The 16,157-nt window shown below is 41.8% G+C and overlaps 1 protein-coding gene across 4 annotated transcripts in view; it reads right to left on the bottom strand.

The window, feature by feature from the left end:
• DOCK7 (dedicator of cytokinesis 7) overlaps positions 1 to 16,157 on the bottom strand; it is a 186,206-nt gene that overhangs the window by 132,031 nt on the left and 38,018 nt on the right. For all 4 annotated transcript variants that reach the window (XM_054981568.1, XM_054981564.1, XM_054981566.1 and 1 more), the window contains exons 4-7: positions 14,580 to 14,648; positions 10,691 to 10,820; positions 10,392 to 10,604; positions 9,471 to 9,556 (exon numbers count right to left, since the gene is read on the bottom strand). In XM_054981568.1, coding sequence (XP_054837543.1) covers positions 9,471 to 9,556; positions 10,392 to 10,604; positions 10,691 to 10,820; positions 14,580 to 14,648 — 498 coding nt within the window. The remainder of the gene's footprint in view (positions 1 to 9,470; positions 9,557 to 10,391; positions 10,605 to 10,690; positions 10,821 to 14,579; positions 14,649 to 16,157) is intronic.

Below are 16,157 nucleotides of genomic sequence, written 5' to 3'. Positions count from 1 at the left end.
TAATGCGATGGGATGCAGCAGAGCTCTAAAGTTCAGTCAACTAAACTGGCTCCATATTTCCAAGGCCAAAAGATCTCAATGTCAGCAGCCTATTTGCTCTAAGGTATGTATGCATGCATCTGTATGTTCAGTTTCCTCTGATGCAGCCTGTCTCAGGCAGATTGCCAATGTGTACTGCAGGTCATGTAACCAAATGAGGTTACGTCTGCTAAGAATTAAAACCCATTTTTGCTTACTGTCCTCTGCATGATCAAAGTTCAGTTCATCTCACAGGGTAAAGAACCCTTTCTATCAATTCTCACTATTTTCAATCTTTTCCAACATAAGCTTTTATTTGGACAAAAAGTCTTGTCTGTCAATCTTAACAGGACTCACTTTCAGTCTATATGAGATACAACAACTAGGATATCTTAGCAGAACCAGGGTTAATTCTATTTGATCTGAGGAAAACCCCAATTGGAATGGGTTTTGAACTACTGGCTTTCCTTGCTTCATTTTTGATATGCCTGGAAGCTATGGCTATCTGCTCTTCCAAATACCAAATCCTTGGAAATGGCTTGAAACCAAAGGAATGCTTGAAAGCACATGAATTTGAACCCTATACTGGCAAAACACTGTGCCAAGCAGTGCAGGTCCTCTTCTTTTTCTACATTTTTATGCTTTTTATTATCTTGAGAAATTTTCTTTCTTGCAAATATATGCCAGATGGGTAACCATGGTATTCTGCAGCAGCAAAACAAAACAGGAGTCCAGTGGATATTTAGTCTTTAAGATACCACTGGACTTGTGTTTTATTTCAAATACACATAAATTATGATGTCCTTAAATAAATTACTCTTTACACTTTAACAGCCCACACAAGTACTGCTCAGTTGCCAGGTATGTTCTCCCATGAACATTGTTCTTATAGAATTGTGTATGTGGATTAATAGAACTCAGGTTCTCTGTACACTTATGAGGTCTGGTGAGTGCCAAGGTTACTTTACAGATTTTGACCCCCACTATGAAAGTCAGACTGATTGTAGTACAGGGCAGAAAAATAGAAATAATTCTATATGCCTCTTGCTGTCCTCTGATGGGTGATTCTCACTCTTTTCTTATATATTGTTCTTTAACATCTGCTGATGTTTATAAAAGACATCAAAATCAGTTGATACACATCTCTATTGTCTCTTGCTGTTACATTTGTTGTTGTCTCATGTTTGATTAAATTTAAGCTAGTTGTTATATTTTATTGTTGATTATTTTGTCCACATTGTTGAAAAGCAGGATAAAATATCTTAGAAAGAAATTAAAGTAATAATGAAAACTACTAGTAGATTGCATGCTTAGGAGTTCAGCCCTGACTCCTAATCAGTACAGATTTTAAATTTTATTTAATAAAAATATGTATACCCTTCTTCTTCAAATAAATTTGTGCAAAGTTATTTGCAACACTGACTACCTAACACATTTCTGAGCCCTTTCTGAAAAAGCACAAGAAGATGTACATGAACACAATGAACATTAAAGGTAAACCTGATTTCCTCAGACCTAATATAAAGAGAATTCTGTAAAAGGACAGTCTCAATTAACTGAAGTAATTCATATCTATATAGCTCTTCATTTCAGGACAGATCTGCTATCACTGTATCTTAGCGCAGGGTCTTAAAGCACCTTGTAAAAGAAAAGGCCACAAAATCATCTGTATTAGTGCCGGAGCTTAAAGTGGCCTCCCTCTAGGAGACATTCAACATATATCTCAGTTACGAGAAGCACTCTAGTCTAACTGGAGTTCCCTAACAAGAAGGGTTGACCTAACTGAGGACACAGAAGATGAATACAGCCATGTGTAAAATCAGTTTTGTGCTTTATTTCTCTAAGGGAAAACCAGTAAAATTTTACCTCATGTTATTAGAGAAGAGTTATAGGCAATGAACCAGCTACAGGTAACCCTACATTCAGGAGCTCCACTTCATTAAACTTGTTTAACAGGTTTCTATTATCCCCTGTGAAAGCTTGCTAACCGTCTGAAGTCGCAAGTCTTAAAGAGAGACAGTCATGGTTTTTAGGCCTCACTTTTGGCTTATCTATCAGTTGTTTGGTTAAAGTTGCAAATCGTTATCTTAAAATGCTGAAAGTTTTTTGAAGGTATGGGACAGTAACCAATATTCTTTTGTGGAATAAAAACAGAATGCAGGATAGCACAAGACAAAAGGGTTGCACCTACATGTAACTGTTGTTCATAGAGTGTTCTTCTGGGCAGGAACACATGGGAACTGCACATGTGCAAGCCAGCCACGGACATATCAAAACTCCAAAAGGCATGAGATGCTCACCCTTTTTGCGTGCCTTTTGTGTGGGCACGGCTATAAAAGACAGGGCGAGCAGATCCTTCCCTCAGTTCAATAAACCGCAGATGAAGAAGAAGAAATCAGCATATTTAAAGAGCTCACGGTGGGGAAAGGAGGGAGGGATGTGTGCCTGCACAGACGAACACTCAATGAACAACAGTTACAAGTAGGTGCAACCCTGTTTTCATCATCGTGTCTTCTGTGCAGTCCCACATGGGAGAGTAGCGAGCGAACTTACCCAGGAGGTGGGCGTGTTGCTCATCACCATCGAAAAAGACTCTTCAGGACAGCCTTGCCAACCGCAGCATCCCTTCTGGAGTCTATGTTAATCGCATAGTGTTTAATAAAGGTGGACAGAGTCAACCAGGTGGCCGCCTTGCCTAAGTCCACAAGTGGAATGCCCAGACTAAATGCTGACAAAGTCAAATATGCCCTGATATTCAAAGGGCACAACTGTTCGGATTGTCCATAACACTCTTTAATTAACCACACCAACCAGTTGGAGATGGTTTGAGCGGTGACTTTCTTTTTTTAGCTCCTTTCTGAAGCTAAATCCTTTACATTAGGGTCCTTTATGAAGGCAACAGTCCTGTCCAGATAAAAACACAGAGTGTGCTTGACGTCCAATGTGTGTAGTAGCCTGCCAGCCTCTGTAGAAGGTGAAGTACAAAACACTGGTAGAGTAATGTCCTGGTTGTGGTGAAAAGCAGAGACTACATTAGGAAGGAACCAGAGGCTGGGACAGAGAATCACCTTGACTGCAAACATTCTGAGGAAAGGTGGATCATACTTCAGGGCTTGCAGTTCACTCACCCTCCTGGCGGATGTAATGGCCATTAAGAAGGCCATTTTAGCTGTCATAAATTTGAGAGAACATGTAGCTAATGGCTTGAAAGGCTTATTCATGAGTGTTGTTAGAACTAAAGATAGGCTCCACTGAGGAGTGGGTATGGACACAGGAGGGTAAACATTAGCCAACCCTTTAAGGAATTATTTGCATTCCGGTTGGGAGAAGAACATCCCTCCCCCCATGACAGGCCGAGATGGTTGCCAGATGGACCTTCATAGAGGAGTTAGAGAGTCCCTGGTTCTTTAACAGGACCAGATCATCAAAGACAAATGGCAAGGGTGCCGAAGAAGGAGCCAATCCCTATTTAAAAGTCCAAAGGGAAAAATGTTTCAACTTACTAGAGTATGACTTCCAAGTGGAAGGTTTTCTGGCCTGTGAAAGTATGTTCCTGGCTGGGGAAGAAAATTCTATTCCAGGGGGTACACAAGTCGTCAGCTTCAGTGCATCTAAATCGTGGTGAAGAACCATGTTGTCCAGAAGATGGGTTGGTGGCAGCAGAAACTGATATGTCCTGCCCTTTGACATTTCTGATAGGGTAGAAAACCAAGCCTGTCTTGGCCAGTAAGAGGCAATTACAATCACTGATACCCTCTCCCTCATCATTTTGCTGAGTGTCAAAGTCAAGAGAGGGAGAGAAGGGAAGGCATAGAGTAGATCGACTGACCAGGATATCTGAAAGGTGTCTCATAGGGACAACTTTCCCTTGTCTGCTCAAGAGCAGTATTGGGGGCACCTCTTGTTTAGCAAAGTACCAAAGAGTTCTACGCTGGGAAATCCCACCACAGGAATATGGGTTGAAGAAAACCTACGAGTGGAACATTCGTAGTTCTGGTCCTTGGAAAGACTCATGACATCTACCATAGTGTTGTCTTCTCTTGCAATATGGATAGCTGTGAGGGAGACCTGATGTTGGATAGCACATTCCCGAATCAGGGAGAACTCTCAGGAGAGGGACAGAGAGACTGTGCCCCAGCCCCCCTGCTTGCTCAGATAATGCATGGCAGTTGTGTTGCCCATGCATATTTGAACATTCTTGCCCTTGACAAGGTGAAGGAAGGCTTTTAAAGCAAACTGCATAGCCTTTAGTTCCCAAAGGCTGATGTGTAACTTTGACTCGTGTCAAACTCAGAAATGTTCTGTAACAAACATTTATTGTGATGTGAAATAAGCATCCTTTAAATCCACAGTAACAAACCAACATTCAGTTCCTAACGGGGTAAAACATCTTTCAATGATAACATTCTGAACTTTTTTGGAACAATAAACTTGTTCAGAAAATGGAGATCTAAGATGGGGCGGGAGCCCCTTGACTTTTTGTCCACAATAAAATAGTGGGAATAAACCCCATCGGAAACGGAGGATGGAACCGGTACTATTGTTTGTTTCTGCAACAGATTTTGTATCTCCTTCACCAAAGCTGCTTGAGGCAAGGAGGGGTTCATCTGGGGAGGAATGTTTGGAAGAATGGATTTGAACTCCAGGGAGTAACCCTCCCGAACTATCGACAGCACCCAGAGCTCTTGGGTAATTTTCTACCATGCAAGAAAGGGCAGGGTTTGATTGATAGGGAGGGGCATTGGAACCGCCCTTAGACTTGTGACAGTAATACCTCCGTTGAGGCTGATTGGATGGAACTGTGAAAGCAGCATGTTGCTCGTTCTGAGGGAAAGAAGGCCTTTGCTTACCTACCACCAGAAGAAAATTTTCCAGGCATTCTTGCCTGACAGGTCCAGGCCCTTGGGCTTTTTCTCTTTCACTGGTCTATTGAGAGGCCTAGAAGAGGCTGAGGCCTGGGAGTTTGGAAAGTCTAGGCTGCAGGCCTGCACTTTTAGAGGCCTGGGAGATGGCTAGGCTTGCCTTTCCTGACATTCTGCCATCCAGGCCCCTGGGCATTTCTCTTTCACTGGCCTGTTGAGAGGCCCAGAAGGGGCTGAGTCCTGGGAGTTTGGAAAATCTAGGCCACAGGCATATGCTCTTTGAGGCCTGGGAGGTAGCTAGGCCTGCCTTTGCTGAATTCTGCCATCCAGGCCCTTGGACATTTCTCTTTCACTGGCCTGTTAAAAGGCCTAGAAGGGGCTGAGGCACTTTAACACCAGCAGGTTTAAATAATGAATTGGACTACTCGGTATTTTTATGAATTTGAGTCTAATTATTTTTGTAAGTTTTATTAACTATTGAGGGAGACTAAATGGTCAAGATAACCGGTATGTCCATGATGTTTTATGAATATTTTTCTATTAATTGAATGATGCATAAAGATGTATAATTATTTAGTGTATTTATTGTATTTATTGTAATTGAATGTATCTTTAAATGTTATTGAGCGATTAATGGCTGCTCTTGATAATTGGAAGCTGTAGGTGGGGCAATTAGGTAATTGAACAAACCACCATATAAGCTGGTTTTGAGAATGATTAAGTACCTGTCCCATTGTGTCATTGTTCTTTCGGTATTGGAGGTTAAGATTGCAAAAAAAAAAGTTAACGTAAGTATATAGTTTTGGTTATGTGTCTGCATAAACAGGGTTTGGATGGCAGCTTACTTCATTATGGTTTATTATAGAAGTAACGGCCTGAAGAAGGAAGTGGGCTGAAACGAGTGAAAGTGAAGGAAACCGGTTAAACTCGTCGCCGTGGACACTGGTTTCAGTGAAATCAATAGCCATCATTGGCCCATTGTGGCATTGCTGCTACCACCGATTATTTATGGACATTCCGTTTGTAAATATATCCGGCATTAATGATATATATTGAACCTATCACATTGGATGATGAAATTGTATTCCATTGGTCTGTAATTTGGGCATTATGGTTCTGTATGTTTGGGACTGTATGTGATGTAAATATCGGAATTACACTGTAATAATAGTGTGTGGTTGTGACTTCCTTGAGCCTGCGTGCTCTTTTGGGTTTTGTAGTTCTTAGGAAGTGGTTCCCTCTTGTTGGTTTGCTGACACTCTGCCAACAGAAATTTTCCCGCCAAAAGGAGAAATGAAAGTGAAAGTGCACCTCACAAGTCCTGGCTGAAAGGAAAGAGAAATAAAGGAGAGCTCCCTTTTATTTAGGGCGAGCTGGCTCTGAGGCTTCTGCTACTCTTTTCTCCTCCCTCCCTCCTTTCGTTGCCCCTCCTTACCCCCAGGATCAGTCTTACTGCGGTTCAGTCGGGGCTGCTGGGGTTGGAGCAGGTCCTCTGCTGCTGCTGGAGGCTGCTCCTTCCAAGCCTGAGGGAGTTCCTGATAATATCGGTCTCTACAACAGGCTACCGCAGACTCAAACACAGCACCCTCTGGCCATCTGAGGGGGGGGTTCCTCCCAACCCAAAGGTGGGGAATCTCGGTGGAGTTTTGTGGTTGTGGCCATGGAACCTAGGAGCAACCTAGGGCCGTCAGCTCTAATGCTCGCCATCGCTCCAAGCGAAACGGGGTAGGGGTAGGTGGTAGGGCCTTTCCTGTCCCCTGTGAGCTCCGCACTGCCTGTGGCCTCGGCCTCCCTGAGTACTGGGATCACAGGCACGTGCTGCCACACCCGGCTCATCTCTGGCAGTTTCTTCTTCACCGGAATTGCTCTGCTCTGTAGAATATTGCTGAAGACGTACTGCTCAGATGGCAGGGCCAGAAAGACTGGTGATTTCAGGGACAAGCCCCTCCCCTCTGGGATCACAATCAGCTGACTGACCCTGCCTTCGCAGAGGAGGAGCTATATCCCCAAAAGTAAGGACTGCCCCACTCCTAGGACCACCGGAGAATTTTTGTGAGACATAGTTTCTCATCAGGGATGAGATTTAAGGGCTGACCGTGTCCCACATGAACAACTGGTACCTGGCCATAATGGCTTCATAATTGGAAATTTAGGGCTGATGAGGCATAAATCTTTCTCCCCAAAACATCAAGCTTTCTGCCCTCTTTATCTGTGGGGGCAGACCAGCATCCCATGGAAGACCCTTGCTTTGTAGGGCTTCGGTAACAATAGAATTAGCAGGAAGGTGGTTGAACAAGAACCCAGCCCCGTCTTGCTTGGTCTTATAGAGGTTATCTAATTTTCTTGAGATTGCTAGTGTGGATGCCGGCATAGATCAAACTTCCTTCGTAACATCTATCTTCCCCTGCATGATGGGAAACAACACCAGGCCCATTGCCTCAGAGTGGACAACCTTGAAGACTGGATCTGATGAAGTTGGAACAAGTCACTTCAATTTTCTATGACTTTGCCATTCTGACTACTTGTTCAGAGTAGATGTGAAGATCTTCAGTGGGAGACACACCAGAGTCCTCTGTGATACAGTCGGGAGGATGGCTTGGATGTCAAGTCGGAACTGGAGCCGGAACCATCGTCAGGATGTGTTGGTGGATTAAGTGCTGCACACTCAGTGTCTTCAGGAACCAAGGGAAGTCTTGTCTTCATGACCGAAGGGTGAGATTCCGGAGGATAGTAGTCATCGTGCATATAGTAGTGAGGCAGTGGGTAGAGACCCGGAGAGCCTTCCATGCTGTAGGCATAATAACGGTAAGGAGACTCATAGGAGTATGGAACCCATGGACGTCTGTGACAACCTCTAGACAACTCTCGGTGTCAGTTAAAACCAAGGAAGCTGCTTCCTTCTATGCAGGTCACACTGGAGAAGGTGGTAATGGAGATAACAGCACTCCCAGGTTTGAGAGATCAGGAATTTCACCTTCTAGAATGGCAGGAACTGAGGCCGACCGACATCTCAGGGTTGGAGAGGGCATTCTCAGAGCTGGAGGTGGGCTGGATGCCATGGAGGCAGATGGAGCTGAAGCTGAGGACCACTTTTTCTTTTGCCGTTTCAGAGTCAGGCACTTTTCAGTACACCTTGACTTCAGCTTGACCTTTTTTGATGGCGGCTTGGATGGAGACCGAGATGAGCCAGAATCTTTATGAACCGACTGGTTCATATCGTCAGCACTTGGAACCAAAGTAGAAGGAACCGATTGGTTCTTATTATCGGCACTTGCAGTCGAAGTAGAAGGAACCAACTGGTTCTTATTACTGGCACTTGGAGCCCAAGTAATAGGTGCCGAGGAGGCTCGTTCTGGGCGTTGTGGTCCTTTTTTAGTGGCTTTCATCAGTTCAGAATCAGAGACACTTTTCAGGGCTGACTCCCATAAAGCCACTTTTAAGTGCGATGCCTGTTCGTGTTGGGCCTTTGGTGTAAATTGCTTGCACACGCCACAGCGCTTTATATCTTTGCCTCTCCTAGACACATTAGGCATTTCCCATGCACATCGAATTGGGCCATCTTGGACCCGCACTTAAGACACTTCTTGAAGAGTGCCTTCAAAATCATCTTTTTCTTCTCGCTTTATTTCTTCTGTCTTGGATTTGAGGAGAAGCTCGAAGTACATCTTTCTTCAGCGGTGGCTAAAGAAGAACTGAGAGAGGGATCCGTTTGTCCCACCTTTTATAGCCATGCCCATTCAAAAAGCACGCAAAAAGGATGGGCAAGCATTTTGTACCTTTTGGAGCTTTGATACGTCCCTGGCTGGCCTATGCATGCGCAATTCCCATGTAGAACTACACAGAAGACATGACGATGAATCTTGCTTTCATTAGTAATGAAAGAACGCACACAGCTTTGCATTCAATGAAGCAGTTGCTAGAATGAAATGAATTTTTTTAAAAAATTCTTATTTATAGTCCGCCTGTCTTACTGGGACTCAAGATGGATTACACAGAGTAAGTCAATACGATCAACAGCTGGGGCATTCAACAAACAATGTACTAGAGTATACAAATGCAAATTTGCAGAAACTGGAAACAAGTAGAACTCCAATACAGAGCTGAAAATAACATTGAAACACGCATAAGCAATTAAACATGACAACAGAGAAACTTCCCAGTGGGAATATACTTACAGCAACAAACAGTACATAGTAGTATAGTTTATGCTGAAGTCCACAGACCCTGTCCTCTCATTAATGTATCTGAACCATTTCATTACAGCTCAGCCCTCCTATTTGGGTAAAAAAACCCTCCTGAATAATTCAGTTTTGCAAAGTTTATGAAAAGCCAGGAAAGTGGTAGCCCCCATAACTTCATCAGACAGGCCATTCCATAAGATGGGTGCCCATAACAAAGATATCTTCTATATCATGTTTTTGCTAGGTGGTGTTGTGTGTGAAATATCTCCACCAAGGCAAAAATACCCAAAGTGCTCAACCTCTCAGATCTGGAGTTGTTCCCAAGCAGTGAACTTGTGATCTAAAAGAGTCCATGCAGGACTCCCACTTGATGCACTAAATGTTCTCCTTGAATAGAAATAATACTCACTTTAGGGACAAACACTTCACAAGAAGCCTCTGGCCAAAGTGCTCTTTGGGGATTTCAGGGATACTCAGCCTTTCGATTGGCTCCTCCTAAAATTGGACATAGGAACATGGTGAACGCATGCAATGTTACTACGGAACATGTTATTCAATTGCTGAAGCAGGTAAAATATATCCCCCCCCCCCGCCCAAGACATTTAATCAAAGCATGAGAGTATTTGCTACAAGTATAAGTAACAGGGAAGAGATTTAATTTAGGGTGGCTACATAATGATTGAAGCTATGTAAAACAAATGCCTTGAAAATTAATGCCCAAAGGTCAATATTTGTGCTTTAATCATACACTACTTTAGTCAATGGCAATAATCTCATGGAAATAAAACAATGATAATTGTATACTATAGGGAACACTCCTAAACAGGTTTACTCAGAAATGTCCCATTTTATTCAACAGGGGTTACTCCTAGGAAAGTGTTTTTAGGATTGCTGCCTTAATTGTGTGCCTGTTTTACACTTTAAACTCTTCGGCTAAATAGACTTCTCTCTTTATTACCCACAAAAACTAACAAAATTCACTGGTTAGAGCCAAGGTGTCAAATTATCTGCACCATGGGCAACATACATAAAAAATGGAATCCTACAGAGTTTGACAGGTGAAGTTGTGGAGAAGAGCTTGAGAACATGTGCAACTTAAAGGGTCAAGCCAAAGAAAATATTGGTAGAGCTTTGTACTCTATTTCCCTTTTCTAGTCATACTTATTTAATATCAAAGGTATCAGGTATTTGTACTGTAAAGGACAAGTGCCAAGTGCCAACTAACTTACTAACAAAGTATCAACTCCACAGAGGACAGATTACATGTGTGCATGTGCTGCTGATCAAAGGACAGGAAAGTCTGAAGAACTCTCAAGTATTTTAATAATACCTCCTCTGGAGCTGGATGCAATCCAAAAAGTTCCTTGTGTCTGTTGGATTTCCTCTGATCATCATTTTGATGGTCAATTTCTTCATTTGGCGTTCGATCCAAAAGATTTGGAAGCAGTGCATCTGGGAGGGAATTTTTCAGATCAAAAATACTGCAAGCCCAGCTGCCACGTGGCGTATCATCTATTGACATGGACCGTCGTTTAAGATCATCCTGAGATTGAGGAAATTAAATGTGAAATACAGAGGAAGCTGTCATTTTTTAACAAAATAGAATGACATCCTCATAAGGCACCATACTTGTTCATCCTGATAACTGCTGCCATCTGGAGCTTCATCGGACTCGAAGATTTGCTTTGGTAGGCCTTTCTGTCTCTCCTTCTGCTTGTCTAATGTGTTAGGATTAAATCCTGTTCCCAGTTTGTGATATCTATTCACAACAAAACAAAGCACATTAAAGCAATGCCCCCTCACAAAAATAAGCCAAAATATTAACTGAATGCTTAAGCCTCTCACTAGAATTTTAATTACTCTGATCAACATAATCTTAGGGTTCTGTATCACCAAATGAAAAGGCAATTGCTATTTTGTCTACTAAACTACAGCCTCTGGCTTCTTTAATTGGAACTGAATCTAATTGATTGCTATAGAGTTTACTTAGATAACAATCTAAACTGACAATTAAGGCTATCATCTTTCCTTGCTTTAAGAGGAACGGGTGCTGCTAGCCAGAAGCCACACAACCAAGAATACCCTCAAGCTTAACCACTTAATTGATCATCACTAGGATACCTGAAGTGTATAATCATTTCACAGGCTATAGTATAATTTCATTTCAGTAAATTGCCTACTTTGAATCATTAATTTACTAGACATTTTCTGCAATTAAGGAATCTGACTACTGCAGCTTGCAAAACCATGTCTTACCGTTACAAATACCATGATATCTAGTTGATATTTAGGCCTTTTCATATTCTTTAACTGAAACCCAGTGATTCTTATTAATATGAAGAATTCTACATATACAGGGTATTCTACATTTTCTGCTATTAGAAGCCAATAATTTACATATGCAAATAGGAAATTCTAATGAATGCATGGAATACCTTTTCAGTGATGTGAATAAGAAAATTTTGTCCATATGGACCTCTGGATCATGCCCTGTGTGTTTGGCTAATGTACTACAACAGCATATTAACAACTTCTTCAATGAGAAAGCATTAAGGGTGCATAAATTACTCTCAAGAAAGAATTTATATTTCTTTTACACAGGCTCTAGATTATGAGAGTGGGAGGTTCTTACTGACCTGGCCAGGATTTCAACATAATGGCATCTTGGTTTTTATATGGAAGATACTGGGTGCTTTGCACAAATAAAAGAAGACACAGGCAGGCTGGTATAGTGGTTTTGGAGTTCACAGCTCCACATCACTATACCAGCCTGCCTTATGTCTTCTTTCATGTGCAAAATATCCAGTGTCTTCCTTATGTCAAAATACACAACTTTAACCAGATAAAATCAATCATTTCTTTCTTGTCTTAATAGAGCTAGAATATTCTCTCTCTTTACATATTCCCCACATTGTGAGCACTCTGTGGTATTTTTTTCTACAGAATTAGCTTTTTACAAATCACAGGGAGATGCTGGGAGAAGGAAAGGGAGGGGAAGAGTGGTCTCCAGAAACTTAAGGCACTGGTAATTTATAGGATTAAACTCAATGAGACCCCTGAGGATAAAAGCGGAGCATCCAGAATCCCAGCTACGTAACGACAATTAATAGTCCAATGTGAAAGGAAGAAATACTGTATATTCCAACTTATTTGTACTACTCCTTTTGTAGAAACTGAATTAACAGGTTTGCTCAGAATATTTCTCATATTTGCTCAGTGGGGGTTACTCCTAAGAAAGAGTTCTTAGGATGGCACTATAAATCTATTCTTTTGGTAAATTATCTTAACTGGCAACTGACAAGCAGCAACATGTCTTCTCTTTGTTTCTATTTTACCTACACAGCGAACAATATAGTTCACTTGATCTACTAATGAAGAAGTCTTGCGAAATCTAAGGATTTATGGTTTCAGATAAGCTGACAATGTACTCCTGTCTCATTGAAGCTACCGGTCTGACGGCAAATAAATAAAGAACAACAACAAAAGATGGAACTGACATGACACTGAACACTAGGCTGCTGAATGCAACAGATGAACAGGCTGATAAACACTGTCTAAAGAATCTCTCATGATATTTAAATACTATTATTTAATTATTTTGCTTTTGATTTGGGATTTCATATTGACCAGAAGCACAGCCCCCAAATGGCATGCTTTGCGTTTAGAGCTAGATATGACAGCAAAATTAAGGGTGCTGCTGAAAACAGCAGCTCTACATTGCAATCTCCATCCTTTCCCCATAAAATAGTCATATAGAAACACAGTGAACTAACTAAATAAAAAATCCCTGAGAAAATACATAGTAGAAGGCTGATGCACAAAAGTATAGAAAAAATGAATACTGAACGTCTTGTTGAAAAACTGAAATCACCTCGGTCTTCAGAGGGACATTTCTTTCTTCAAATCTTTTATACATTATTTAATAACAACAACTACATTCGATTTATATACTGCCCTTCAGGACAACATAACATCCACTCAGAGTGGTTTACAAAGTATGCTATTATTATCCTCACAACAATCACCCTGTGAAGTGGGTGGGGCTGAGACAGCTCTAGAAGAGTTGTAACTGGCCCAAGGTCACCCAATTGGCTTCAAGTGGAGGACTGGGGAATCAAGCCCGGTTCTCCAGAGTAGAGTCCCGTGCTCTTAACCACTATACCAAACCACTACATTTTACACATTCTGTGGCATTTTTTCTCTGCTTCTGTTTTTACCTTGCTATGTAACTCTCTGGATAGTTACTGACTGTCTTTAAGAAGCATAATCATAATATTATTATTTAATATTATTATTAATATTATAGTCTTATAATATACTATAATAGTATATTATACTATCATATAATAGTATAATATACTACTTCCTGAGTGTAAACAAGCTGCAGCATTCTGCACCAGCTGAAGTCTCTGAATCAGCTTTGAGGGGAAACCTATGCAGTGCGCATTACACTACCGCAGCCTCGATGTTACTGTGGCATGATTCCAGGTGGCCAGATCGGCTATGTACTTCTATAGGAGGCCATTTTCCAGGCTAGTCTGAGTTGTGAGAAGGCCTTTTTAAGAGCTGTATTCACTTTCTTCTCTAGCAGCAGCGCTGTGTCTAGTATAACCCATAGGCTCTTAACTGAATCAGCCAGGGTCAACTGAACCCTATCAATGAACACAATGTCCTTCAAGATCTCAGCTTTTCCAACCAGTATCACTTCCACTCTGTTTTTCACACCCAGACCCTTATATTCCCCAGAGGACTCTCCGATCGGGAGAAAAGCAGCTATTAGTGGTCCCTGGTCCCAAGGTGGTCCGCCTGGCCATGACGAGATCCAGAGCTTTCTCAGTCCTGGCTCCTACCTGGTGGAACGCTCTGTCTACTGAGACCAGGGCCTGGCGGGATTTATTGTCTTTCTGCTGGGCCTGTAAGACAGAGTTGTTCCGCCAGGCTCATGGCTAAGGTTGGGCCTCTGCCGGCCTGGGTGGGGGGAAGGAAATTTAAATACCCCCTTGTGAAAAACTGTCCACTACAGTATACATGCAAAATATTTTAAGTCTTCCTGATGCTGCCGCCACACAATACAAAATGTTTTAAATTATTCTAAATGTTTTAAGATGTTTTAAAATGTTTTAAATTGTTTTTAAATGTTGTTAGCCGCCCTGAGCCTGTTTGTGGGGAGGGCAGGATATAAATATGAAATAATAAAATAATAAAATAATAAAATGAGTCATTCAAATGAACTACTCAATTGCACACCATCTTTCTTATAAGTGTAAGGCAACCCATATACCTAACTTGCTTCCTGCCAAAAAGAGACATGGGATAAATACAAACTTTCAGGAGGGCAGCCTCCTCTTTTCAAAAGTTATCCTCAATGGCAGAGTGTAGAAAATGATACTGAATGATAAAGAAATATGGTACCATAACTGTTTTGAATATTCAAATGCATGCATCCTCTGAAAATACCTCCCCCCGCAACTCATCTCAAGTGTTTCTTTTCTCACAAATACAGAAACAAGCAACTTACTTTCTGTTCACAATGGCCCAATCTTCTGTGTATTTTCTTACACAATCCCTTACATGAGGGTCCATTTCACTGTGGTGACAAAAAATTGTTCAAAACACTTTTCAAACCACAAAAAAAATCTGTTTTTTTAAACTTTTAAAGCGGTTACACTGAACTATTTTTTTAAAGTATACTAATAAAGACAGCTAGCATTTTGCAGACACAAGAATATTCCGAGTTGTCCTTTATTCCGATTCATGGATTGTTAAAGCATGGAAGGGAGACATTCACATCCATATCATATGTATCTTTACAATAACAATAACCACAAAAAGAAGGTCACAGTGACTAAGTTCAGCCAGATTCAACATTACCTGGATAGTGAGGGCATTGCTGTGGTATAGCACTGCCATACAATGTCTAAAAAGACACAGTGCAATCTAAAACCAAGTTATACCCTTTAAGTCCATTGGTTAATGACTGCAGAAGGGTTAACTCTGCATAGGATTGCACTGGCAGCCACGTAAGCAGACTACTGAAGGCTGGTGACCCAGGGGAACAAGTTACCCACCCTAGTTAATCTAAACAAGTGGCTGCTTCCCTTCAAATGCTTGCCTTCATAGCCTTTGCTGCTCTTTTCCTGCAAGAGCCTGCCCCCTGTTGCTTTTCCTGCCTTTATGTCCCTCTTGAAATTGTAGGCTAAGCAGAGTAATGAAAGAAAGAACAGCAAATTGATTGGGCATTAGGAAAAAGCAGAGGTTCCCACATGGAGTCTGCTCATAGTTTAAAGGGGAGCAGTACCCTTCCCCCAAGATTCTGCCATCTCCATTTCTTATGTAGCTTCCTTGGCTTTCAAAACTTTACCAGGCTACAGCTGTGAGTGGGGAAGGTTGAGAGAAGGAAGTCTTGTTCTCAAAATCCAGCAGCCATATTTGAAATTAGGGATGTGCAATTCAGGTTCAGTATTCAGTAAAAATTATCAAATTTTACCTGATTCAGTAAAATTCAGTATTACCAAGCTTAACTCTGTATTCCTGAATAAATTCAGAAATACTGAAGTCAGGTTTACCAAATTAATTCGGTAAAATTCAGTAAAATTTGAGAAGTGTGGCTGCACTGTTCCTTGCTGTTGCTTTGCTAAGCAAAGAAACACTGCTTCCTGCCTTTTTTAACCAGATGGGAGGGGGGTTAGGCAGAGGCAAAAGGGAGGGGGAAAGGGAAATAGGGGGAGTGAGTGGCCAATCCTTGCAGCAGCTCTTCTTCTCTGGCCAATTGGATTCTCAAGAAGAATAGTGCCTTTTTTAAACTACTGGAGATTGAGAGACACTGCCTGTATCTCAGGCACAGCCAGCCCCGATGAACCAGACAGCTCAAGGGAAGAGGACAAAGCAACCACAGCAGGGCTCTTTGCACCTTCGGCTATGAGCAACCCACTGCCGTTCAGCAGTGGCCCACCTGTCTTGGCTCAGGACACACCAACTAGCTCTTCACAGCTCACCTGACCTCTGCTGGAGCACAAGCAGAAGAGGATTCGGTGTGAACTACTGGAGAGGAGATGAAATGCACAATTAGCAAAGGCACATGGAGCCGATCAAGGGT

The sequence above is a fragment of the Eublepharis macularius genome, chromosome 5 (genome assembly GCF_028583425.1).
Source record: "Eublepharis macularius isolate TG4126 chromosome 5, MPM_Emac_v1.0, whole genome shotgun sequence".
Lineage (NCBI taxonomy): Eukaryota > Metazoa > Chordata > Lepidosauria > Squamata > Eublepharidae > Eublepharis > Eublepharis macularius.
Note: the sequence above shows the minus strand (reverse complement) of the source record. Positions and strands in the feature narration are given on the sequence as shown.